General features: G+C 43.8%; 1 protein-coding gene across 3 annotated transcripts in view; it reads left to right on the plus strand.

Moving 5' to 3' along the window:
• EPRS1 (glutamyl-prolyl-tRNA synthetase 1) overlaps positions 1-26,233 on the plus strand; it is a 488,457-nt gene that overhangs the window by 290,061 nt on the left and 172,163 nt on the right. For all 3 annotated transcript variants that reach the window (XM_069233874.1, XM_069233875.1, XM_069233876.1), the window contains 3 exons: positions 5,796-5,847; positions 9,941-10,150; positions 22,354-22,426. In XM_069233874.1, coding sequence (XP_069089975.1) covers positions 5,796-5,847; positions 9,941-10,150; positions 22,354-22,426 — 335 coding nt within the window. The remainder of the gene's footprint in view (positions 1-5,795; positions 5,848-9,940; positions 10,151-22,353; positions 22,427-26,233) is intronic.

Genomic DNA, 26,233 nt, shown 5'->3' on the forward strand with positions numbered 1-26,233 from the left:
GCGGGGAAAACAATCTAAGATGGAGTCGACTCCCATGCGCAGTGGAGCCGAAAGGGGAGGAGTCCCTCGATCTTGTGACTCAAAGACTTCTTCGAAGAAAAACAACTTGTAAAACTCCGAGCCCAACACTAGATGGCGGGATGTGCAAAGCATGTGAATCTGCAGCGTCTCATGCCACAAACAGATGTACACTGGGTAAGTGACATTTTCCATATATATATAATATATATATATATGTGTATATATATATATATATATATATATAGGCATAAGTATAAAATATTGTTTTGTCTGATCTTTGAAAATATTCTGAAACACAGAGAAGCTGGAGTGTTGAATTCCACAAGTAATGTTCAGATCTTAATGTGAAGCAACAGGTCTCCATCCATGCATGGCATGGTCTTCATAGGGGGCAGGGGAGGACTTTTGGAAAGAGGAGATTAGGTGCTGTGAAATGCAATCACGAGAGAAATAAAGAAACCTGCAGAAAAGAGCAGGTTCAAAGAGAGGTTGAAAGAAGGGACTTAGGAGCAGGATTGTAGAATTGACAATAGGAAAAACACCAGCAGAGAATAAACACTGAATACTACAGATTTGTTTAATTTTTAAAACAACTTTGGAAAACACTTTTAAAAACCCATCAGAATTCACAACCAATAGAAACTAAAAGTGGTAAAGCCTAATCGGAAGACAGTGTGATTAAAAAATTAGCACATATTTGGAGCTCTTTTGGATGTGTTGACGAGGAATGAGGCTCACGCTAGAGCCTTACGCAGCTCACTTAGCACTACACATTCTGTCCAGACTAAAAATCCATACTTAATCCATACTTAAGATGCCAAAGACCTGCATCATGACTGCATCCTAGACATGCCCTGGAAGTATGCACTAAGTTGACACACACACCTTTCTGTTTCACTCTGTTTAAACATAGTTAGAATTTCAATGCAACAAATTAGAGTTCCCATACAGATCTCTTGCAGGATTCCCAGAGTTCTCACATACAGGACCTTCTATAAACCCACTCTTTGCCACCTGTATTCAAGAAATAGAGTAGTCTTTTCCAGAAAGACAGTATTGAAATTGCATCAAAGTTTCTTTTATCTGCCTCATTCAATCATTAAGCTATACCTTCACTGCAACATGCTCGGAGCACCCCTCCAAACCTTGAGCACAACATTTAATGTAAATTGATGAACCTATTCACCTTTCCCCACTTTGACACAGGTGGTGCTTCCAGGCCTTAAAAGGGGTTTGAGGCTCTGTATAAATGCTGCAGTACAATTTCTGATCAGACTGCCTTTCACTTTCACCGATAGTTAAGGAAACATACCCGTGGTAAACCCCAGGTGGGGAGCCACGTCAGTAGACCCCTCATTACAGGTATCACTCTTCAACATCATACTTATCTGAACATTTCAGGACTTCTTTGTTTGGGACAAACACATACAATTATGACTTTTAACAAATCAGTGGCTTTACTAAGGGCATTGATGAACTTTAGAATAAAAAAGGGTAAGGCATAACTCAGTGTCTTACGCCACAGATGTGGTGGGGCATGTCTAGTGGTTAACAGCCCTAGACCATTCTCCTAACTGTGTCAGCAGTTAACTTTAAGTTCTTGGTATTTTAAACCAAGACATTGACAAAGCTACTTTGATATTGACCTTGATTTGTAAGAAGACACCTTATTGTCCTCGACACAGCAGAAATTACTCTTCAGCTGCGGTTCCTCTGCTATGGTGGAGGAGTGTGTGCCCCAAACCACCACCCCCCACCCCTCCTCCTGCACCGTCCCCACCAGCAGCTGCAATCTTGAAAACTAATACTTTTATTATTGTGTTATTCTTCAGGGCGTGGCCATAGGGATGACTGGCAATATGGGGAGTGGTAGGTGCACTCCCTTCAGTGCGCATGTGTGTTTGGCCAGCAGTCTCCGGATGCCCAAACACATATGTGCACTGACGTGTCTTTAACCTCGTACTGTGTTGCCAGGTTGGGGAGAGAGCAGGCACAGGCTCCCAGTCTGCCTGGGAGGGCAAATCAAGAGCGCTCCGGACAATCCTGGATTGGCTGTAGGGCAGGCTTGGGAGCCTGTCTCTCCAGCGAGGGATCCAGAAGAGCCGTGATCTGCTGGGGATGCAGCAGGCAAGCTGCTGTTTTATTTTTTGGGGGCGTTTGTGTTTTGTGCCCCAATCACTTTGACCCAACTCCAGCCTCCACTGTTACTCTTGCAAAGGGGTTGCTAGAAGGAGGACTGGAAAGTACTAAATTCAGTTAGAACTGGACCTATTGGGAGGAAGGACTCCTTCACACTGATGCCAGAGACCCCAAGCCTTGTGCCACTAGGTGAGTGGTGGTGCCTCAGCAGTTCAGAAAAGTTCTCCTCAATTTGGCCCATGATGTCCCCTTAGCTGGGCATCTTGGCCAGCCAAAAATATGGAGTAGGTTGGTAAAGCACTTCTACTGGCCAGGTATATCCCTGATGGTGAAGGAGTTTTGTAATTTCTGTGCCACCTGTCAAGCAAGTGGCAAGACAGGTGACCACCCAAAGGCCCCCTTAATTCCACTTCCAGTGTTTGGGGTTCTCTTTGAAAGGGTAGGGATTGACATTGTCGGTCCCCTTGACCCTCCAACAGCATCAGGGAACAGATTTATACTGGATCATGCAACCAGGTAGCCTGGAGCCATTTTCTTGAGGAATACTGCTGCCCCTGCAGTAGCTGGGGGCCCTTTTGGTGACTTTCCAAAGGAGGTGGTGTCAGAGGGACGTACTGACTTCATGTCTGGATACCTCAAACACATGTGGGCTGAGTGTGGCGTGACTACCCCTTATCACCCACAAACCAGTGGCCTTGTTGAGAGATTCAGCAAGACATTGAAAGGTGTGGTTGTTGGATTCCCTGAAAAAATCAGGAGGAGATGGGTTGTTTTACTTTCATGCCTGCTATTTGCTTACAGGGAAGTGCCACAAAAGTGAGTAAGGTTCCCTTTTTTGGGCTTCTGTTTGGGCATCCTGTAAGAGGACCCTTTTTTCTTGTGAAGGAGAGTTTGGAGAGACCTCTCAGAGAGCCTAAGCAGGACATTGTGGATTATGTGCTTGGCCTTCATTGCAGGATGGCTGAGAACATGGAAAAAGCTTTCAAAAATATTGAAATACTTTAGCTCCTGCAGGAATCCCAAAAGTGTAATCCATGGACACTGCTGGAAACCCTATCATGATAGAGGTGAGATGGCCATGCTTAAGGTCAATGATGAGAGACAGGGAGCAGAGAGTGAACCACTCCCTGAGCTCCTCTTCAGCAATCCAAAAGATGGCTCAGTTGAAGGAGTAGTCTTTTCAGACACCCTCATTGGCCAACAGCAGGTTGATTGTAAACCGGTCTTACAAAATTTTGCTGAGCCCGTCTCCTTGACCCCTAGTTAGACTACCTGATGCACACATGATGTGGACACTGGGGACCTTATGCATAAAAAACAAGCATTTACAACGAATAGGTCTTGTATTTGTTTGGGGTAGAGGTATTGGCATTAAAAATGCATAGCAGGACTATTCTTGCCACATAAATTTGTCCACCCTGCCTCATACTTTAATCCTCTCTGCCACATAATTCCAGTGGTCCTACATATAACTAAAGGGCTAGCAGGCCTACAGGAATATTATTTCAAACAAGAACCTTAAAACGCAAACTACTCACAGCTGTAAAACAAAAGGTCCAACTATACGAGCTTAAAAAGTCACCTACTGGTGGGAGAGGTTATTTTGAGGTCCCCAACAACCCGAGTGCAATGAGTATTGTAGTATGGGTTCTCCCGTTTTGCCGGGAGAGACACTTTGAGTATTTCTGTGTTTTTACTTATGAAATGACTGCAGCGCTCCAATACCGCTGATCACACTTCAAACTGGCATGGCTGCCATGGAGCGCAAAGGGGAGAGACAAAAGCAAAATTGAAATGACTCCACTGAGGTGACAGTGTGAACAATGTGACATTACTGGTAGTAATGCAAAGTGCTCTAATACCGCCGACCAAGTTTGCGCTGTATAAAACTTCAAAGCGCCATGGAGCACGAAGGGGAGAGAAAAAAAAAAAAATGAGTTTGCCCACACTAAAGTATATTACAATCATGCAATAATCCATGTAACAAGGTCAGTCTGCAAGGTGTAGCAACAGTCTTAGGGCGGGACACACATAAAGCATTTACCAATGACATCAAGGGATTTTTGAAAGCAAGCCCAGGAATGAATGAAAGTAATGGGCATGTGAGATGGGCGTGTTTAACGTCCACAGAAAAGATTACAGCATGTCCAAATGCAGCACTTGTGCGCTGTTGTGCTCGACCTAAAAATTATACCCTTACTTCAATGAGATGTCTTGACCACAATGCATCTCTACTGTGCCTTCTTGCATATACTGATTTATCACAGTCATATAAAAGTATCTTTGCATTGGTATATATGGGTGTTGGCACCTAAAACATTAATAATTCCTAATAAATCTATAATTTTACTCTAATGTGCATGCATCTGCATTTGTGCAAGTTGCTTTCATTTGGGTTTTGTGTTTATACTTACTACCACTTTTGGTGGTAAGAAGCATAAAGTTGTTAAATACGGCATTAACGCAGACATTGGGTGCAAATACAGTTTGCCCTTGTTATTAGTCATCATATATGCTGACTATAAATTGGGCACAGATTTGGAAAATAATCAGGGCAACTATAATCATCACCAGGGAGTTTTATGCCTGGTTCCTGTGCAGTTTCAGCATGTTTCAATTGAAAGGAATTCAGCTTTCTCAGTCCGGAGATGTTCTAACGCTGATCAGAATACTTTCTCACAAAACCTGGGGCTAAATTGAGAACTATGCAGAAGAAATGGGTTAACAGAATGTTGCATGAATGATAAATGTATTGAGCTTTTATCAACAATGCCTGGGACTAAAACGTACAAGCATTTAAAATGCATAGGTTTCAACATGGTAGTTTATGGCAGCTATTAGAAATAATTAATTTTGTACTATAGCTTAAATATACCTTAATTGGGCACAAAATCGATTTGCTTATCAGAACGGTTGCCTTGTTGCGAGTGACCAACAAGTTCCAGAATACCACAGTTTCCATCAAGCACACTCCCCTCACCCGCCATGGTATAGAATGACGCCTTTCCGCTAATGTGCTTTAGAGTCTTCATCAAAGCTAGGAAGTACTATGTAAGTGCAATGACAGTAGACTAGATCATTAAATGGAACTTAATTGGAACATTAGCTTGATTGACTCATTGTCACGTATTCTCTTAATTCTTCAGTATAAGTCTTCTAATGGCCACTCTCTCTCAAAGCAAGAACATTGTACTTGGCCCTCATACAGTCCGCTGTGTTCTTTTCCAAACAGATCTTTTTGTTTTGATTTACCATTCAAATGTGTTCGTACTAATCAGCACATATTACACTGAATGATGTGTTTCAATTCTTAGGGTGCTTCCTATTCCTCCTTTAGAGAGTTTTGATATTTTTTTAATTCTTTGAACAACTCTGAACAGCAGAGCATGAAAAAAGTGCTGATCTGCTCAACACAACTTCTATTAATTTGAATAACTAAATGAGTAATTAAAATAAGTATGTATATTTTGAAAACTAAGGACTGCTGGTTCGATTTACGTCATGCTGTATTACAGAGATTGCAAATCATATTTTCTTGTAATACTGTCATGAAGAATTAAAGAATGGCACAAGTAGTAGATTTGCGGATGGTTTCATTAAACTGAATTGGTTTTTGTTTGTGTTTTTCTTTTAAGGTTGGGTCTGGAGGCTGCAAAAGAAGAAAACCTTGCAGAGTGGTATTCTCAAGTAAGCCAGATTACAGAAGGGCATTGATTGCTCGATGGCATTGATTGTTGGCTTCTGCAAAAAAAAAAAAGTAAAGAAGTCTTAACAGTTTGATGCAATACTTAGCAGTATCTTATTAGAGGATAGCGAGGAAAGAAAAGTATGATGCATAAGTAAAGGAGTAGGTTAATATTTGGTGGGGACTGTATGTATATGCTGGGGAAATAAAGCAGTTCAAACCACAAGAGTACTGACTGAAAAAGATTGGTGGGTAACTGATCTTATCAGGTGACGATTGATGGCCATATCAGAGGTCATTGTAATATCTGCATTTGGGTTAAAAAAAAAAAAAAAAAAGAAAGAAAGTTCAACTAGATGCGGGGAGAAGGCACCCGTAAAAATGGTGCTGAAGAAAAATGCGAACATTGGTTGTTCATGTTAAAAAGTATGGCAAAGGTATCTGGCAAAGATTGTATTTTCAGCCCCATAAAGGAAGAGAATTCAAACTGCATTGGCCAGAGAATAGCGTTGAATGGGATTCATACCAGTACTGAAATACGGGTTAGCAGTAGACAAAGGAAATATTTTAGTGGGAAGAGCTTTCACTTCTGTGAATGCTGATGCTAAGTTGCACAAGTAAGTGGAACAAACTAAGTACTTCAGCGGTAAGCTGGAGAAACAATTTATTGTGTACTCCAAAAGACATCTTTACAATGAGGATTTTTTTTTTTTTTAACCGCCATCATTATTGGTGACGTAAATCATGAAGAAGAGGGGTAGACTCAAGCTTGTGTGGAAGAATAAGGAATTTAGAATCAAATAATTGCCTCAAGCTACTGTTTTCTTCTTGTGCTCCTCAATACATTTTCTATACTTCCCCTTGGTAAGTGAGTTGAATTATGGACCATACCATCACTTCTCCTACCTTTGAATTAAGTTTCATCAGTATGATTTTTGACACTACCATTTTTCTCTGAATTCAGGCATGCCCATTATTGTGTTAGATAAGCACACATCCACTTCATATCTTCTTAGAGCCTTCTCTGGTGTGGAGGTTGTCTGTTTTTTGTAATGAGAAATACGTTTTTACAGAAGACTTGCCTACCTGTCCAAAGGCTTGTTGAAGTCCTCTTCCCCAACAGGTTGTAGTAAAGATTAGGATGGAAGCTGTCAGCTCAAGGTGTGCCAGAACAGCTGCCTAATAGCCATATCTTGTTGCACATGTGACTTCCATCTTAGGTTGTTCTTCATTTCCCATCTTCTCTTGCATCCTTTCTGTTTCTAAATATGTAAGGGTTAATGAAAAGGCAACTCCACCTCAATCATTCTCATTGCTTTATCACCTGCTCTATTTGATGGAAATGACTTTACAGTACACATGGCCATAAAAACGCTTTTCAAAAAGATCCTATAATAGGCCAAAGAGTACAGAATTAATGATGAGTACATCAAAATATTATCAAAATCTATGCATGTCTTTGTGATGTGTTTACCCAACATCACTGTCTGAATGAGGAGCAGCAGCTAATTCAGACTAAAATGACTTGGTGAGAAAATCCCTCTCTCAAAATATTATAAATACTTTATTCAGACCACTGGTTACTAATCTGTGCACTTACTTGGAAGCAGCCGTGCCACTTCAGCTTCAAATTAGTTGGCTACCTAGAGCTGGCTTGGCAGGCAGGGTGGAGGGGGCTGCTAGGTTCTGGCTTGCTGTTGCCTCTTTGTGAAGAGGAAGCATATCCGTTTGAAGACAAGGCCTTCAATGTCTGTGTCATGTAATTGTTTCATGAGGCTGGATTGTGATACAGTGCTGAATGCTACAGGGAGGCCTAGCAGTATGAAAGTGGCTGTTTCACCTCTGTTTTATTAGGATGCGGATCTCAACCGTGCCAGTGATAAGTGCGATCTCCGTGCTCTGTTTGCTGCGGAATCCGAATTTGTAGTGGTTGAGAAGATTGTGGAGATCCAGATAGTTGTTGGTCGATTGCTTTCTCTATCACTTTTGCTAGGTACGGTAAAAGGAAGATGGGTCGGAAGTTGCAGAGTCTGAGTTTGACGGATGTTTTTTCTTTTTGGGGAGGGCTATGACTGAAGAATGCTTCCAGTCCTCTGGGAAGGTTGTGGGCTTGATGGAGGAGTTGATGATGTGGGTAACGTATTTGATGAGCATGGTTGTATGTACGGTGTGGACAAGGATCTGTGGGGCCCTGGAGTGGATGTTCATGATTGAGGTGGTGTCTTCCTCAGTGAGTTTTCTCCAGTTGGTTAAGTACCTGTCTGAGTGATAAGTGAGCCTTTTGCTGATGAAGTCCTCTGGACTTGGTTGCTTTTCGAAGTTGTTGTAGATCTTTTTGATTTTGTTGCTTAAGTAATTTGAAAGGTATTCTCAGAGTTTCTGGGAGGGGGTGATGGAACTGGTGCAGGCATCTGGGGTGGTGAATTCCTTGATGATGGCAAATATTTTTGCACTGTTGGAACTGGCTTTGATCCTGTCTGGGAGGGCTCTTTTCTTACCACCTCTCCTGAGGTGGTGTTAGTGCCTGAGGACAGACTTATAGGTTGATTCAGCATCGTTGTTGTTTCTCCACTTCCTTTTCAGCTGTTTGCAGACTCGTCTGGAGTCCGTGAGTTCTTATGTATACCAGGGGACTTGGTTGTATGCTCTAAGATATTTGTAAGTTTTGATGGGTGCAAACAACATCAGAGCAGTTAGTCACTGGTTGAAGTTGGCGATGTCCATGGCTAGGTTGTTGGCACTGTTGGGGTGGTTTTCTTGAAGTGTCCCACCAGTCGGTTTCCATTATCCTACTCCCATTCCGGCAAGGTTGGTTGGTGTTGATGGGGACTTTGACTTTTGTTGTAGAGACCTTGAAATGGGCAATGTGGGGGTTGGTCCATGTGTGGGAAGAGGTGGAGTGATAGTCGATTCAGTTGCCGGAGGGTAAGAATGTGTCCATGGTGTGTCCTGCATTGTGAGTGGGGTCTGTGACAAACTGTGCAAGCCCTATGTTGTGTAGACTCTCAAGTAGGTAGATGGAGCTGTGGTCAGGGAGGGTCTTCCAAGTGGATGCTGAGGTCGCAAAGAAGTAAGATCTTGTACCTGATCTCAACCTGAGATGAGGTTGTTGAAGTTGCCTCGCAGGCCATTCACGGGTTAGGCTGCCCTTTACAGTGGTGGTGTTTTTTGTTTGCAGGTTAAAGTGCATGTGTTCCTTGAAAGGGGTGTCTGGGCCAGGGTGGTGTAGTGCATTTGAGGGTGTCTTTGTAGGTGATGGCAAGACCTTTGCTGGGTTTTTGGAGGAGGTCCTGGCGTGCAATGTGGGATGGCCACAGCGTTGGGGGGGGGAGTGGGGTGAATGTGTGACAGGGGATTAAGGGGGAGGGAATTCAGGGGGCAGATTTCCATTAGGAAGCAGAGGTCCAATGCGCTGTTGTTGAGGATGCCCCAGATTTTTATGCCATGTCTTTTTGAAGGTGAATGGTGTTTAGGAACATGCATGTGAGGGTGTGCTAAAGTGCAGGTGGTGTGGCGGGTGAGGTGAGATTGTTGGATGGTGACATGGGAATCTGAGTGAGGGGGTGTGAGTTGCAGATATAAAGTAACACAAGGCTGGTCAAACAAATATTTATAGAAAGTAAAAACTATTTTACTCACTTTTGATTCCCAGCAAGCATCCCTCTAAATCTCCATAAGCCTATTGAGGAGACCACATTGCACATGAATTGAAAGCCTCCAGGTGATTGTCAATCAAATGAAGAACACTGTTCTAGTGTACTCTGCTTGTTTGGGACGGACAGTTAAGTCATTAACATTTCTACACTACACTACATAGGCAATCTTCTAATAAAGATACAGCAGCAACCAACTGTTCATACAGAGTTGAAAAACTCATGTTTTGTCCTGATGGTGACCTTGACCTATTGTTCCTTTCTTTCACCTATTAATCATAACACGCCTTCTCCCCCTCTGGGCCACCTTGTTGCCAACCGTGAAAAGTCTGAAATTTGCATGTGTATTGACCGTCTGAATGTTTAGTGCCATGTGTGTGATACATGTTTGTCTTGTTGGTAAAGCAACCCCATTAATGTACTTGAACACTTGTTTTCCCAGGTGATCACAAAATCAGAATTAATAGAGTATTATGACGTCAGTGGATGCTATATTCTGCGGCCGTGGGCTTTTGCAATCTGGGAAGCCATCAAGAATTTCTTTGATGAAGAAATTAAAAAGCTTGGAGTGGAAAACTGCTACTTCCCAATGTTTGTGTCGCAGGCTGCACTGGAGAAAGAAAAGAGTCACATTGCTGATTTTGCTCCCGAGGTAAGGCTGAAGCCAGGCAATAGTTTTCCACAGCTACTAGTGCAATGTGTTTGTAAAATAGCAGCTTGAAATTTGAGATGTCAGAGGAGAGTGTGTAGCTGTATGCAATGTAACATTAAAAAATAAATTCTTGGAAACCTGATTATTTCCATTAGCCCACGTGATGGTTTAATACTGGTTTACCTCTATTTTACGGTTGCATGGTGCTTTGATATATTGAGCAGTTTCAGGTAATGCAAAGTGTCCTCACAAATCCATAAACAGCACGTAAAAAATAGAAGACGAATGAAATACCATACATTGGAATCCTAAAACATCTATAGAACAAAAAATACTGAATGTGTGTCAGATTTGATCTAATCAATTTTGTAGTTTAGACATTAATGATTTTCAACTTTTTTCATTCATTTTAGTCTTATATTAGTCTAATTGCATGTGGGGTTTATTTATTTTCTTCTGCTAGCACTTTTTAGTAAACACATAACTTACCCTATGTGGACTGATAACTTTTCCATTGTGTATTATTTTGTCCTTGGGCATTTGCTGTAATTGTATTTAGGCTTCTGAAACGTAGTGTGAAAAACTGCTTGCTCCATCAGGCACCTTGTCTACTTCATGTTGGGTTCCCTGATGGGACCTGTAACTGCCACACATGCTCAGAAAAGGGAGCTCTATGCAGAACTTGTATGGTGTTCAACTAGTCCATATGTCTGTCCTTTAGTGAAATAATTTATTGAATTAAAACCCAAGAGCCACTGACATGGGAGTGTGCTTGTGCACAAACTGGAGTGCAAATCCTCCAGAGTGATAGCACATAATTCTGCGATATAACATCCCCTCCTTCACAGAATAAAGTCCAACATTTGCAACCTTGTATCACTGTATGTAGTCCTGTATATAGAACACGGTGTAGCCTCAGGCATAAGAATGCAACACCAGGTGTCACTGGTGTGTTTGGGCATACCACAGTTCCTGCTGCTTGTATGTTCTATTATTCTAGCATGAGAGAAGAACTACTTCCTCAGTGATATCAATCTCCTTAGGGTTGGCCTAGGAGAGCAGGTCATCCAGGATAATGAATATTGGCTGTGAATGTTCATATAATTGTTGTGTAATTATCTAGTAGCATTTTCAGAGTTCTTGCTTGATGGGCCTTTCTTCCTAACAGAAGGACTGGGTTATTGTCTGTCTCGTCTATGTCGTTCACCAATTTCCATCAGCATTCACTTGTTTCCTTCCGTTACATGTGCTATTTCACTTTCCTTCTCAGTGGCACACAGGGGTTCTGTTCTCCCCAAGTATTCTAAAGCATTATCTTCCACTTGTTGATTTCATGGTGAGCTGGTAGATTTGGAGTAGCTACTCCTTGCTTAAGGATAGCAATGGAGAGTTTGTCCTTGAATGTTCCTACCAGTGGCCAGTTATTTGCATTTTAAATGGGATTGCTGTATGTGAACATGAAACCGATTGCTTCTCAGTGCGTGACTACACCCTTTTTCTTAATTTGTAGATTGTCTTTGGTGGTTTAATTGAGAGTCCTGCTTGCTTATGCTACTAGGTCTGTAGTCCCTCCATCTCGCTGAAGCAGGCCCAGTTCCAACCCTCATGATCCATAGCTACAGTACAAAGTGTTGGGAAGATGGAGAGTTGCAAGTCTGAGACAATGTTGGTGCAATCAGTAGGCTGACCTTAGCCAGTTAATAGTAGCTCTCTAGCTTCCTTAGGGCGTAGCCAGGCACTAGTAGTGTCCTCTCTTCTTTGGGCCATGATCTTTCCTGATTTCCTCTGGTGACAGTTGTCAGTGACACAGGCCAGCTTCCTTTACCCCTGTAGGTTGTTCACAGTACAGCACTCCCATTTGCACTTCATTTTTCTCCTTTTTAGTGTGTGCTTGTTCACAGGATACATGTGTGCATAATTATCCTTGGTGCCAATTCTTGGATTTCCTAGTAGGCCCCTTAGAGCCTCCTCCAGAGAATATTCCACTACCTCAGAGCCTGCCAGAACCCAACTTACCAGACTATTGTACATGTTCCTTTATGAACACAATGCTATCTGGTAAAATGTGCCTAAATGCAAAACATGCAGTTGAACACCCTATTCCTTCAGCTGTAACACCATGTTTGATGGTATGTGGAGCTGTAGATACACATGCTCTGCATACTTCCGCCATCTACTGTTGGGCCCGGAAGGGTGCAACTTGTTTTTGTTTGAAAGTCTTTCGAGTTACTTTAGATTGTTTTATTCTGCTGTTGGGTCTAGGCGTGTTCTTTTGGATCTCTTGCCCGAGATCATCTTAGGCACCCTTGGTTCGGGAAATGTCTCAAAACCTGTCGTCATTGTTGCAATCCAGTTACTTTTTTTTAAATTGCATCCCGGGATCGGGGGAAAAAAAACAACTGTATAAGTAACTTCTTTGATCAAGGCCCTTGGGCCCTGCCCTTCGGGCAGCCGTTTTCTCCTCTCAACATAATCGTGAATGAAGAACTGATGAAACAGATGTTCCGTTTCTGTCCGAAGTGTCACTCTAAATTCCCTCAGACCGATCACCATCAGGTCTGTAACCTTTGCCTATTACCAGAACACCGAGAGGAAGACTGAGGCCTGCCAGTCATTCAAGTAGAAGAAAACTCTACAAGACCGAAGAGCACATCGACACGAAATGCAGAGACAGGATTTGGAGGAAACGCCTGATATTTTCGGCATGCAAGACATCATGTTGTATAAGGATCAGGAGATTTAAGAAGTATCGCAAGCTGAAGAGGCAGCGTTTTTTGTCCAAGACTCTGATGCTGAAATGACACTAGAAATTAATGAGGTCCCTCAAGATCAACACGTAGTGAGTAAACATGCCTCTGCTCCACCAAAAAGACTAAGTTTGCACACAGAAGCTGTTGAGTCACCACTATTTTCTGGCCATGGCAGGCATTGAAAAATTGGTTTGGATGCCCTCCACTCAGACTCAGCACTGAAACATAAGTCTAAAACTGAAGCTTCCATTCCAAGCTGAGTGTTGGTGACTTTGCCAGTGAAACCTTATACATCACTCTGTGTCCACCGCTTCAGCATTGAAAAGACTGCCCACATAGGCACCAGCGTCTTCAGCATCGAAAGTTTAAAATCTCTTCGGTACAGAAAAAAACTTGATCCGAAGGAGCCCCAACCACTAGACTTGTTTTGCAGCCAAGTGGAAGAGTTTTGGTCATTACTGTATTTCTCAAAACCGGAATCCTTTTCAAGTCTCTAGACAGAACGTTATTTTGTACTTTCTCCATTTCCAAAAGCAATTTCGCATTTACCTCTATAAGGTTACATTTAGCAGCTATAGCTGCTGCTTTACAAAACAGACAATGTTCTTCTCTTTTTAAAATCTGTCATAAAGGCTTTTATGGGAGGACCTAAAAGAGTAATACCACCAAGACTACCTCCAGTCCCTTCCTGGAACCTGAATATAGTGCTCACCAGGCTTATGTGACCACCTTTTGAACCCATGCACTCCTCCCTTCTACAATTTCTACTGCGGAAGGTAGCCTTTCTAGTTGCAGTTACTTCCCTCAGACCTGTAAGTGAGCTTCAGGCATTAAAGTTACAAGAACCATTTTTTCAGGTACATAACGATAAAGTTACTAATCCAACTTTTCTGCCTAAGGTTGTGGCTCAATTTCATATCAATCAGACTATTCAATTGCCAGCTTTTTTCTAAAACCTAATTTTGCTGAGAGAGCTCTACACACATAGGGTGTGGTAGGAGCGCTTCTGTTCTGTGTTGGTAGGACTAAAAACAACTTTTTGTTGCTTTTTGTCCACCACATAAAGGTAATCCTATAACTAAATCTACTATAGCAAGATGGATTGTTAAATGTATCCAAATGACTTCTGCAAAAGCTAGAAGGCCACTATCTATTTGCCCTAGAGCACATTCAACACGTAGGAAAGGTGCAGCTGTGGCTTTCATAGGCAACATACCTATTGCTGACATTTGTAGGGCAGGTACATAGTCAACACCTCACACTTTCACCAAACACGATTGTGTAGATGTTTTAGCACACCCACAATCCAGTGTAGGACAGGCAGTGCTACGTACTTTATTCCAAAATACTGTTGCAACCACAGGTTAGCCACCGCATGTATGGAGGCACTGCTTTTCAGTCTGTGCGGATCATGTGTATCTACAGCTACACATGCTATCAAACAGAAAATGTTACTTACCCAATAAGCATCTGTTCGATGGCATCTGTCGCTGTAGATACGCATGTTCTGCAATAGCTCGCCATCTGGTGTTGGGCCGGAGTGTTACAAGTTGTTTTTCTTCGAAGAAGTCTTTCGAGTCACGGGACCGAGTGACTCCTCCTTTTGTCTCCATTGCGCATGGGCGTCGACTCCATCTTCGATTGTTTTTTTTCCGCCATCGGGTTCGGACGTGTTCCTGTCGCTCCGAGTTTCGGAACGGAAAATTAGCTAATTTCGGAAGATTTTCGTCGGTATTGTTGCGTTCGGGATCGGCGTACTTAGATTCCACACCGCATCGAAGATCGAAGAGCTCCGGTGCCCTTCGGGGTAGTTTCTCGATCCTCCGTCGGGGCCTGGTCGGCCCGACCGCGTGCTGAAGAACGCCGATGGAACGGACCCCGTTCCGTTTCTGCCCCAAATGCCACAATAAGTACCCTTACACAGACCAACACTTGGTCTGCAACCTGTGCCTGTCACCTGAGCACAGCGAAGACACCTGCGAGGCCTGTCGTGCGTTCCGGTCCCGAAAAACACTCCGAGACCGTCGAGCCAGAAGACTTCAGATGGCGTCCGCACCGACAGCCCAACGGGAGTTCGAGGAACAGGAAGAAGAAGGTACCTTCTCGATCCAAGACTCAGACTCCGAAGGATTCGACGATACACAAACCGTGAGTAAGACGTCGAAATCCACTCAGAAGAACATTTACAAGGCCCAGGGGACGCCACTGCCACCAGGCCATGGCTCCACCCATAAATTCGGTGACCGCCCGTCGGCACCGAAAAAGGCCCACACAGTGCCGAGATCGTCCGACTCCGGTCGAGACACCGGCACGCAGCCTTCTCGGGACCGAGAAAGTGCTGGAGACAAGCCCCGACACCGAGATGCCGGTGCCGACACGGCTCGACGCCGAGACAGCGGCACCGAAACAGATCGACGCCGAGAGGTTTCGGCCCCGAAAAAGAAAAGAGTCACCTCGGAGCCGAAAAAACACGCAGACAGGGTTTCGATGCCGAAACAAACTGCAAGCGACCCAGCTTCAGGCTCTTATACAGAAGAGCACTCGCTAACCTCCCAAATGCAAAAGCATAGGTTTGAGGAAGAGCTGCAAGCAACTGATGTGGACCATACGCAAAAGCGTATCTTCATACAGCAGGGGACAGGAAAAATAAGCACCCTTCCCCCCATTAGGAGAAAGAGAAGGTTGGAGTTCCAGACGGAACAAACACCACAACCAAAAGTGGTGAAAAGAGTTACCCCACCACCCTCTCCTCCGCCTGTGATTAACGTCTCACCAGCACAAACTCCATCACACTCCCCAGCTCACACCACCATGAGCCAGGGTGACCAAGATCAGGACGCATGGGACCTATACGACGCCCCAGTGTCAGATAACAGTCCGGAGGCATACCCTACAAAGCCATCTCCACCAGAAGACAGCACCGCGTATTCTCAAGTGGTGGCTAGAGCAGCACAATTTCACAACGTAAGCCTCCACTCAGAACAGGTCGAGGATGATTTCTTATTTAACACACTCTCCTCCACCCACAGCTCCTACCAAAGCCTGCCTATGCTCCCTGGTATGCTCCGGCACGCAAAAGACATCTTTAAGGAGCCGGTCAAAAGTAGGGCAATCACACCAAGGGTGGAAAAAAAGTATAAGGCGCCTCCTACAGACCCGGCTTTCATCACTACACAGCTGCCACCAGACTCTGTCGTTGTAGGAGCAGCTAGGAAAAGGGCCAACTCTCACACATCTGGAGATGCACCACCCCCAGATAAAGAAAGCCGCAAGTTCGATGCAGCTGGTAAGAGTCGCAGCACAAGCTGCAAACCAGTGGCGCATCGCGAACTCACAGGCACTACTTGCGCGCTATGACAGAGCCCACTGGGACGAGATGCAACATCTCATTGATCATCTGCCCAAGGACTTACAAAATAGGGCAAAACAAGTGGTTGAGGAGGGACAGACCATTTCCAACAACCAGATCCGCTCCTCCATGGACGCTGCAGATACAGCTGCACGGACAATTAATACATCCGTAACTATCAGAAGGCATGCATGGCTCCGAACGTCTGGATTTAAACCAGAGATTCAACAAGCAGTTCTCAATATGCCTTTTAATGAAAAAGAACTGTTCGGTCCAGAAGTGGACACAGCGATTGAGAAACTCAAAAAAGATACGGACACTGCCAAAGCCATGGGCGCACTCTACTCCCCGCAGAGCAGAGGGAATTACAGCACATTCCGTAAAACGCCCTTTCGAGGGGGGTTTCGAGGTCAAAGCACACAAGCCAGCACCTCACAAGCCACACCGTCCAGTTACCAGGGACAGTATAGAGGAGGTTTTCGGGGACAATATAGAGGAGGGCAATTCCCTAGAAATAGAGGAAGATTTCAAAGCCCCAAAGCCCCTACTACTAAACAGTGACTCACAGGTCACTCACCCCCTCCACACAACACCAGTGGGGGGAAGAATAGGTCATTATTACAATGCATGGGAGGAAATCACTACAGACACTTGGGTTCTAGCAATTATCCAACATGGTTATTGCATAGAATTTCTACAATTCCCTCCATACATACCACCAAAAGCACAAAATTTAACAACACACCATTCCAATCTCCTGGAGATAGAAGTGCAGGCACTATTGCAAAAGAATGCAATCGAATTAGTGCCAAACACACAAATAAACACAGGAGTTTACTCACTGTACTTTCTGATACCAAAGAAGGACAAAACACTGAGACCAATCCTAGACCTCAGAGTAGTGAACACTTTCATCAAATCAGACCACTTCCACATGGTCACACTACAAGAAGTATTGCCATTGCTAAAACTGCACGACTACATGGCAACTTTAGACCTCAAGGATGCTTATTTCCATATACCAATACACCCATCGCACAGGAAATACCTAAGGTTTGTATTCAAAGGAATACATTACCAATTCAAGGTACTGCCTTTCGGATTAACAACCGCACCAAGAGTCTTTACCAAATGTCTAGCGGTAGTCGCAGCACACATAAGAAGGCAGCAAATACATGTGTTCCCATATCTAGACGACTGGCTAATCAAGGCCCATTCGTTAATAGAGTGCTCAAATCACACAAATCATATCATACAAACCCTCTTCAAACTAGGGTTCACCGTCAATTTCACAAAATCCAAAATTCTGCCACGCAAGGTACAACAATACCTGGGAGCCATAATAAACACATCAAAAGGAGTAGCCACTCCAAGCCCACAAAGAATTCAAAATTTCAACACCATCATACAACGCATCTATCCAACACAAAAGATACAGGCAAAGATGGTATTACAACTCCTAGGCATGATGTCATCATGCATAGCCATTGTCCCAAACGCAAGACTGCACATGAGGCCCTTACAACAATGCCTAGCATCACAGTGGTCTCAAGCACAGGGTCACCTTCTAGATCTGGTGTTAATAGACCGCCAAACTTACCTCTCGCTTCTGTGGTGGAACAACATAAATTTAAACAAGGGGCGGCCTTTCCAAGACCCAGTGCCACAATACGTAATAACAACAGATGCTTCCATGACAGGGTGGGGAGCACACCTCGATCAACACAGCATACAAGGACAATGGAACGTACATCAAACAAAACTGCATATCAATCACCTAGAACTTCTAGCAGTTTTTCAAGCACTAAAAGCTTTCCAACCAATAATAGTTCACAAATACATTCTCGTCAAAACAGACAACATGACAACAATGTATTATCTAAACAAGCAGGGGGGGACGCACTCCACGCAGTTAAGCCTGCTAGCACAAAAAATTTGGCATTGGGCAATTCACAACCAAATTCGCCTAATTGCACAGTTTATACCAGGGATACAAAATCAACTCGCAGACAATCTCTCTCGAGATCACCAACAGGTCCACGAATGGGAAATTCACCCCCAAATTCTGAACACTTATTTCAAACTCTGGGGAACACCTCAGATAGACTTGTTTGCGACAAGGGAGAACGCAAAATGCCAAAACTTCGCATCCAGATACCCACACAAACAATCCCAAGGCAATGCCCTATGGATGAACTGGTCAGGGATATTTGCTTACGCTTTTCCTCCTCTCCCTCTCCTTCCTTACCTGGTAAACAAACTCAGTCAAAGCAAACTCAAACTCATATTGATAGCACCAACTTGGGCAAGACAACCCTGGTACACAACGCTGCTAGACCTATCAGTGGTACCCTGCATCAAATTGCCCAACAGGCCAGATCTGTTGACACAGCACAACCAAAAGATCAGACACCCAGATCCAGCATCGCTGAATCTAGCAATCTGGCTCCTGAAATCCTAGAATTCGGGCACTTACAACTTACCCAAGAATGTATGGAAGTCATAAAACAAGCAAGAAGGCCATCCACCAGGCACTGCTATGCAAGTAAATGGAAGAGGTTTGTTTGCTACTGCCATATTAATCAAATACAACCATTACACACAACTCCAGAACATGTAGTGGGTTACTTGCTTCACTTACAAAAATCTAACCTAGCTTTCTCTTCCATTAAGATTCACCTTGCAGCAATATCTGCATACCTGCAGACTACCTATTCAACTTCCCTATATAAAATACCAGTCATTAAAGCATTCATGGAGGGCCTTAGGAGAATTATACCACCAAGAACACTACCTGTTCCTTCATGGAACCTAAATGTTGTCCTAACTAGACTTATGGGTCCACCTTTTGAACCCATGCACTCCTGCGACATACAGTTCCTAACCTGGAAGGTGGCATTTCTCATCGCCATTACTTCCCTGAGAAGAGTAAGCGAGATTCAGGCGTTTACTATACAGGAACCTTTTATACAACTACACAAAAATAAAGTCGTCCTAAGGACCAATCCTAAATTTTTGCCAAAGGTTATTTCACCGTTCCATCTAAATCAAACAGTGGAACTTCCAGTGTTCTTTCCACAGCCAGATACCGTAGCTGAAAGGGCACTACATACATTAGATGTCAAAAGAGCATTGATGTATTACATTGACAGAACAAAAAACATCAGAAAAACTAAACAACTCTTTATTGCATTTCAAAAACCTCATGCAGGAAACCCAATTTCAAAACAAGGTATAGCCAGATGGATAGTTAAATGCATCCAAAGCTGCTACCTTAAAGCTAAACGACAGCTGCCCATTACACCAAGGGCACACTCAACCAGAAAGAAAGGTGCTACCATGGCCTTTCTAGGAAACATCCCAATGCAAGAAATATGTAAGGCAGCCACATGGTCTACGCCTCACACATTCACCAAGCACTACTGTGTAGACGTGTTATCCGCACAACAAGCCACAGTAGGTCAAGCCGTATTAAGGACATTATTTCAGACTACTTCCACTCCTACAGGCTGATCCACCGCTTTTGGGGAAATAACTGCTTACTAGTCTATGCAGAACATGCGTATCTACAGCGACAGATGCCATCGAACTGAAAATGTCACTTACCCAGTGTACATCTGTTCGTGGCATCAGTCGCAGTAGATTCGCATGTGCCCACCCGCCTCCCCGGGAGCCTGTAGCAGTTTGGAAGTTACCTTCAATTATTTATATATGTATCATCTCAACCTTAAATAGGTGCATACTTAGTCACTCCATTGCATGGGCACTATTACTACAATTCAACTCCTACCTCACCCTCTGCGGGGAAAAACAATCGAAGATGGAGTCGACGCCCATGCGCAATGGAGACAAAAGGAGGAGTCACTCGGTCCCGTGACTCGAAAGACTTCTTCGAAGAAAAACAACTTGTAACACTCCGGCCCAACACCAGATGGCGAGCTATTGCAGAACATGCGAATCTACTGCGACTGATGCCACGAACAGATGTACACTGGGTAAGTGACATTTTCAGTTTGTGGCATGTAGTGCTGTAGATTCACTTGCGCCCACCCAACTCCCCTGGTCATCTGTGGCTGCTACAGTACATAATACACATTTCCATGCATGATCCTTTAGGTTATCTACCCTTCCATTACACTCCATTCTTCACCAACTGCGAGAAAACAATCCGAGTTGAGAATCATGTGCATTGCAAACAAGAGAAGTCAGTATGTCCTGTGACTCAAAAGACTTTCAAACAAAAACAAGTTGCAACCTTCCGGACTCAACACTAGATGGCGGCGGAAGTATGCAGAGTATGTGAATGTACAGCACTACATGCCACAAACAGATGCCACTGGGTAAGTAACATTTTCCTGTTAGATGCTGTGCATTTTCATACAATGTTATTTCTGATCCTGTGCCCTATAATAGGAATCAAATGTTTTGTGCCAGACTATCAAATATTATCAGAATGTATGCTGCTTTGTGCAGTTATACTGCGTTAAATGCCAGTGTAATTCCAATGTGTTTGTTCAAATATTCCAACATGCTGAGACTATGATGCTGTATTTGCTGTCTCACACTGGCAACCATAGAGGAACCAAATATTGCCCACTACCTGCCCCTCACCTTCCCTGAGCCTGTATTCAGTAGATTAGATCTGAGGAGACAGCACACTAAGGTCACGCAGGAGCCATGTGACCACTGCAACCCAGATGCATAGGAGAAGGAAGAACAAGAGAACTGCAACATCTGCGTCATGTAGGAGCAGTTACCCATCGTGAAAGCGCTCTTCCACTGTCCATACCTATTCCTGAAACCTACATCTGGCCCCTACCAATCCTAGAAGCACCTGGCGGCTGTTTGCCTTCATGTCTCCAGCATGAGGTCTAGTTCTGTAATGCAGAGTTAATCTTGGTTCCTGAACTGTTTGTGTAAATCTTCTTTATTCGGATCCAGAGATAGCAAATTTTGAACACTTTTGACCCACCACCCCAAAGTCCAGTTCTTATTAGGAAGCCTATTACCACAGTGGATGCCTCTTCTGTTCCCACAGTTGCCCCCACCTCAGAAAACCTTGATATTACTGGTAGATGCTAAAATATTTCTCCTTACATTTTTAGGTATCTCTTTCCCCCGAACCCTGTCCCTCTATTTTCTCCCTCCACCCCATTCTCTCCCCCCTCAGAAAAAGGGATTTCGTAGTTGGTACTCGCCAAAAACGATAGGAGCTCATTTTGTAAAGATGGGAACAAGTTGGATTTTAACTGGTCCCAAGACTGAAGTGACGGACTGTGCTGAATGCATGGGGATCGTGCAACCATACCAGTGACTTCATGGGAATGAGGTCCATGTTTGGGTTGTGTATTTTGGGGGAGAAGAGTTATTTTTGTGGGATCTCAGCAGCTGAATGTTCCACCCACTGAGTTTTGAAGACAGTACCCTACGTTGGAACAGATCAGACTGAGCCATAGTCACTTGCTTCTGTTTTCTTTGCACAAAGCAAAAGACCTGCCTAATTCGGAAGACCTTTGTGTCGATCAAAGTGCAGCCCCAATGGATAACCTTGTTCATAGGGCTAATGTTTCATGAAATCAAGTATTTTCCATGTAGAAGCTGTAAAAACGTTTCAGCTCCAGAAGATGTTTAGCAGCTTTTGATTTACTTTCTAATTTTAAATACACTGTTAAACTGAAGATTTTTTTTTTTCATTGAGGATCTGTGAGTGTTGTCTGCAATGTTATTCTGTGTTTGGGGTTCTGCCCCCTTCTACTTTCTAGTGTAAATCCTGCTTGTTCTTTCTACCTAAAGAGTGTTAAGTGCCTGAACAGAGTAACTGTTTAATTTGTTTGTAATGCAGTAGCAATGTGGTCCACGTAGCAACCGTATTCATGCAGGATATTGCCCTGTTCATATTGTGTGCCACAGAATCCCAAGAATAGGCTTCCTGGTAAAGCGAGCAGCTGAAGTACCACATGTGTGTACATTTTTGTATTGTATGCTGGATAATGAGACTGTCATTTAGAGTGATTCATGGATATGTGTTCTTGTAGACAGAAAGGATCTAAATATTACATTCCTTAAATAGACCACAGAAAGTGTATTTTTTTTTTCTATTGTAGGTTGCTTGGGTCACAAGGTCTGGAAAAACGGAGTTGGCTGAACCAATAGCTGTGAGACCTACAAGTGAAACCGGTGAGTAATCAAAGCTTAAATTGCTGCTCATTCGTACTGGATTATCTCAAGTGCATTTAAGTTCCTTGTCTTGTTCTATGTTCATTTGACATTTTTTTTATTTTTATTTAAGGTAGGATGTAATGGGCATTTCAAACACATGCCTGCTTTATTCGTATTGATGGATTCTTCTACTTGCAGATTCTGCACTAGTTGACTATATCCCCACATTCTAAACTGAATGTGGAACGTTTTCCTTCGTGCTTTCTTCCCAGTAGAAGGCACTCGCTTGATTTCATTGCCTGAAGTGATGTCATGGTGATATCACTTGGGCCATATAGCACCAACTTGTTTCTTTTTTCTGAACCCTTCAAAGTGGATCTGCTCTCCTTCTTTTTTTTTTTTTTCTTTTTTCAACCTTTTGTTAAGCAGTTTGAAAGTAATTTGGTTGTTGAAACTGAAATGGACAAATGTCAATTTCAGACCCTTACATGGTCTGTTTGAGGTCTTTGGGCTCAAAACAGGTTGTGGGACCAGCATGCCTTTGTGTACTCGCAGGCCATTAAAGAACGTGAGATCAAGATCTTCATAGCCCAAGCCCACAAAGGATATCGAGGTCAACATCGGCTTAGGGCCCTCTGAAGGTTGCATTCCTCCCTTCGTCAAATATATGAAGGGAGAAGTGAAGGCAGAAAGAGGGGTGTGAGAGACAATTGTGACTACATTACACTGGTTGAAAGCCGGATAATATGGAGAAGCCTCCATGGAGCTAGATCTCATGGAGGTAACTATGCCTCAGGAGCCCTTCCCAGCTGAGCTTCCCATTACATTGCTGCAAAACAACCCCACACCAGGCCCTTCACTGCCTTTTGGCGCTCCTTTTGGGTTCCTGCTGGGAGATCTTTCCCCGGTGCAATTTTACCCTACTGGATCTGATGGAACACCTCCAGCAAAGACTGGAGTCACTCTGGCACAGAGACCCTTGCCTTTAGAGCCGGTTTCTTCTAAGTTGGAGAGAGACCTAAAGGTAAGTGAAGAAGGCAGGATCTGCTGGACAAGTTGTCCAATTGGCATTGTTAAGAGACAATGGATAATCTTTTCGACATGGATTCCAAAGCCATCCAGATATCAGAGATGCTTTTGCATAACCTGATAACAGAAGCGAGTCAGTCAATTCAGTGGGACTAATTTTTTTTTCCTCTCTCTCTTTCTTTTATATACAGGGAGTGCAGAATTATTAGGCAAATGAGTATTTTGACCACATCATCCTCTTTATGCATGTTGTCTTACTCCAAGCTGTATAGGCTCGAAAGCCTACTACCAATTAAGCATATTAGGTGATGTGCATCTCTGTAATGAGAAGGGGTGTGGTCTAATGACATCAACACCCTATATCAGGTGTGCATAATTATTAGGCAACTTCCTTTCCTTTGGCAAAATGGGTCAAAAGAAGGACTTGACAGGCTCAGAAAAGTCAAAAATAGTGAGATATCTTGCAGAGGGATGCAGCACTCTTAAAATTGCAAAGCTTCTGAAGCGTGATCATCGAACAATCAAGCGTTTCATTCAAAATAGTCAACAGGGTCGCAAGAAGCGTGTGGAAAAACCAAGGCGCAAAATAACTGCCCATGAACTGAGAAAAGTCAAGCGTGCAGCTGCCACGATGCCACTTGCCACCAGTTTGGCCATATTTCAGAGCTGCAACATCACTGGAGTGCCCAAAAGCACAAGGTGTGCAATACTCAGAGACATGGCCAAGATAAGAAAGGCTGAAAGACGACCACCACTGAACAAGACACACAAGCTGAAACGTCAAGACTGGGCCAAGAAATATCTCAAGACTGATTTTTCTAAGGTTTTATGGACTGATGAAATGAGAGTGAGTCTTGATGGGCCAGATGGATGGGCCCGTGGCTGGATTGGTAAAGGGCAGAGAGCTCCAGTCCGACTCAGACGCCAGCAAGGTGGAGGTGGAGTACTGGTTTGGGCTGGTATCATCAAAGATGAGCTTGTGGGGCCTTTTCGGGTTGAGGATGGAGTCAAGCTCAACTCCCAGTCCTACTGCCAGTTCCTGGAAGACACCTTCTTCAAGCAGTGGTACAGGAAGAAGTCTGCATCCTTCAAGAAAAACATGATTTTCATGCAGGACAATGCTCCATCACACGCGTCCAAGTACTCCACAGCGTGGCTGGCAAGAAAGGGTATAAAAGAAGGAAATCTAATGACATGGCCTCCTTGTTCACCTGATCTGAACCCCATTGAGAACCTGTGGTCCATCATCAAATGTGAGATTTACAAGGAGGGAAAACAGTACACCTCTCTGAACTGTGTCTGGGAGGCTGTGGTTGCTGCTGCACGCAATGTTGATGGTGAACAGATCAAAACACTGACAGAATCCATGGATGGCAGGCTTTTGAGTGTCCTTGCAAAGAAAGGTGGCTATATTGGTCACTGATTTTTTTTGTTTTGTTTTTGAATGTCAGAAATGTATATTTTGTGAATGTTGAGATGTTATATTGGTTTCACTGGTAATAATAAATAATTGAAATGGGTATATATTTTTTTTTGTTGAGTTGCCTAATAATTATGCACAGTAATAGTCACCTGCACACACAGATATCCCCCTAACATAGCTAAAACTAAAAACAAACTAAAAACTACTTCCAAAAATATTCAGCTTTGATATTAATGAGTTTTTTGGGTTCATTGAGAACATGGTTGTTGTTCAATAATAAAATTAATCCTCAAAAATACAACTTGCCTAATAATTCTGCACTCCCTGTATATGTGTGTTTGATGGCATGTGTAGCTGCAGATACACATGCTGTGCACAGTCCGCCGTCTGGTGTTGGGCTCGGAGTGTTACAAGTTGTTTTTCTTCTAAGAAGTCTTTTCGAGTCACGAGACCGAGGGACTCCTCCCCTTTCGATTCCATTGCGCATGGGCGTCGACTCCATCTTAGATTGTTTTTTTTCCCGCCATCGGGTTCGGACGTGTTCCTTTTCGCTCCGTGTTTCGGGTCGGAAAGTTAGTTAGAATCTTGGAAAAAAACTTCGTATTGTTGCGTTCGGTATCGGGTTAGTTAGAACAAATCGACACCGAATTTTGAAGAGCTCCGGTGGCCCTTCGGGGTAATTTCGATCCCCAGTCGGGGCCTGGTCTGCCCGACCGCGTGCGACTTCAAGACTGATGGAACGGACCCCGTTCCGCTTCTGTCCAAAATGCCATAACAAATATCCGTATACAGATCAGCATCTGGTCTGTAATTTGTGCTTGTCCCCCGAGCACAAGGAGGATACGTGTGAAGCCTGTCTAGCGTTTCGGTCGAGGAAGACGCTGAGAGACCGAAGAGCCAGGAGATTACAAATGGCATCCACGCCGACAGGTTAACAACGGTTCGAGGAGGAAGAAGAAGCTTTCTCCATCCACGAGTCGGATTCAGAAGAACTCGACGCCGAAGAAACAACAACCGTGAGTAAGATGTCTAAAATAAGGACTCACGAAAAGTCCACAAAAGCCCAGGGGACGCCACCGCCAACAGGCCATGGCTTAACCCAGAAACTAGGTGACCAACCCAAGGCACCAAAAAAGGGCATGCTGGTGTCGAAGTCATCCGACTCCGGTCGTGATACCGCCACACAGCAACCTCGGAGCTGAGACAGCGGCTCCGAGAAACTTCGGCACAGAGACAGCGGCACCGAAGAGATTCGGCACCGAGACACCGCGCCGAAACCAAAGAAAATTTCTTCGGAGCCGAAAAAGACTCCTGAAAGGGGTTCGGTCCCGAAACATCCAGCCTCAGAGCCGAAAACTAGTTCCTATACAGAG

This window comes from Pleurodeles waltl, chromosome 5 (assembly GCF_031143425.1).
Source record: "Pleurodeles waltl isolate 20211129_DDA chromosome 5, aPleWal1.hap1.20221129, whole genome shotgun sequence".
In the NCBI taxonomy this organism is placed as follows: Eukaryota; Metazoa; Chordata; class Amphibia; order Caudata; family Salamandridae; genus Pleurodeles; species Pleurodeles waltl.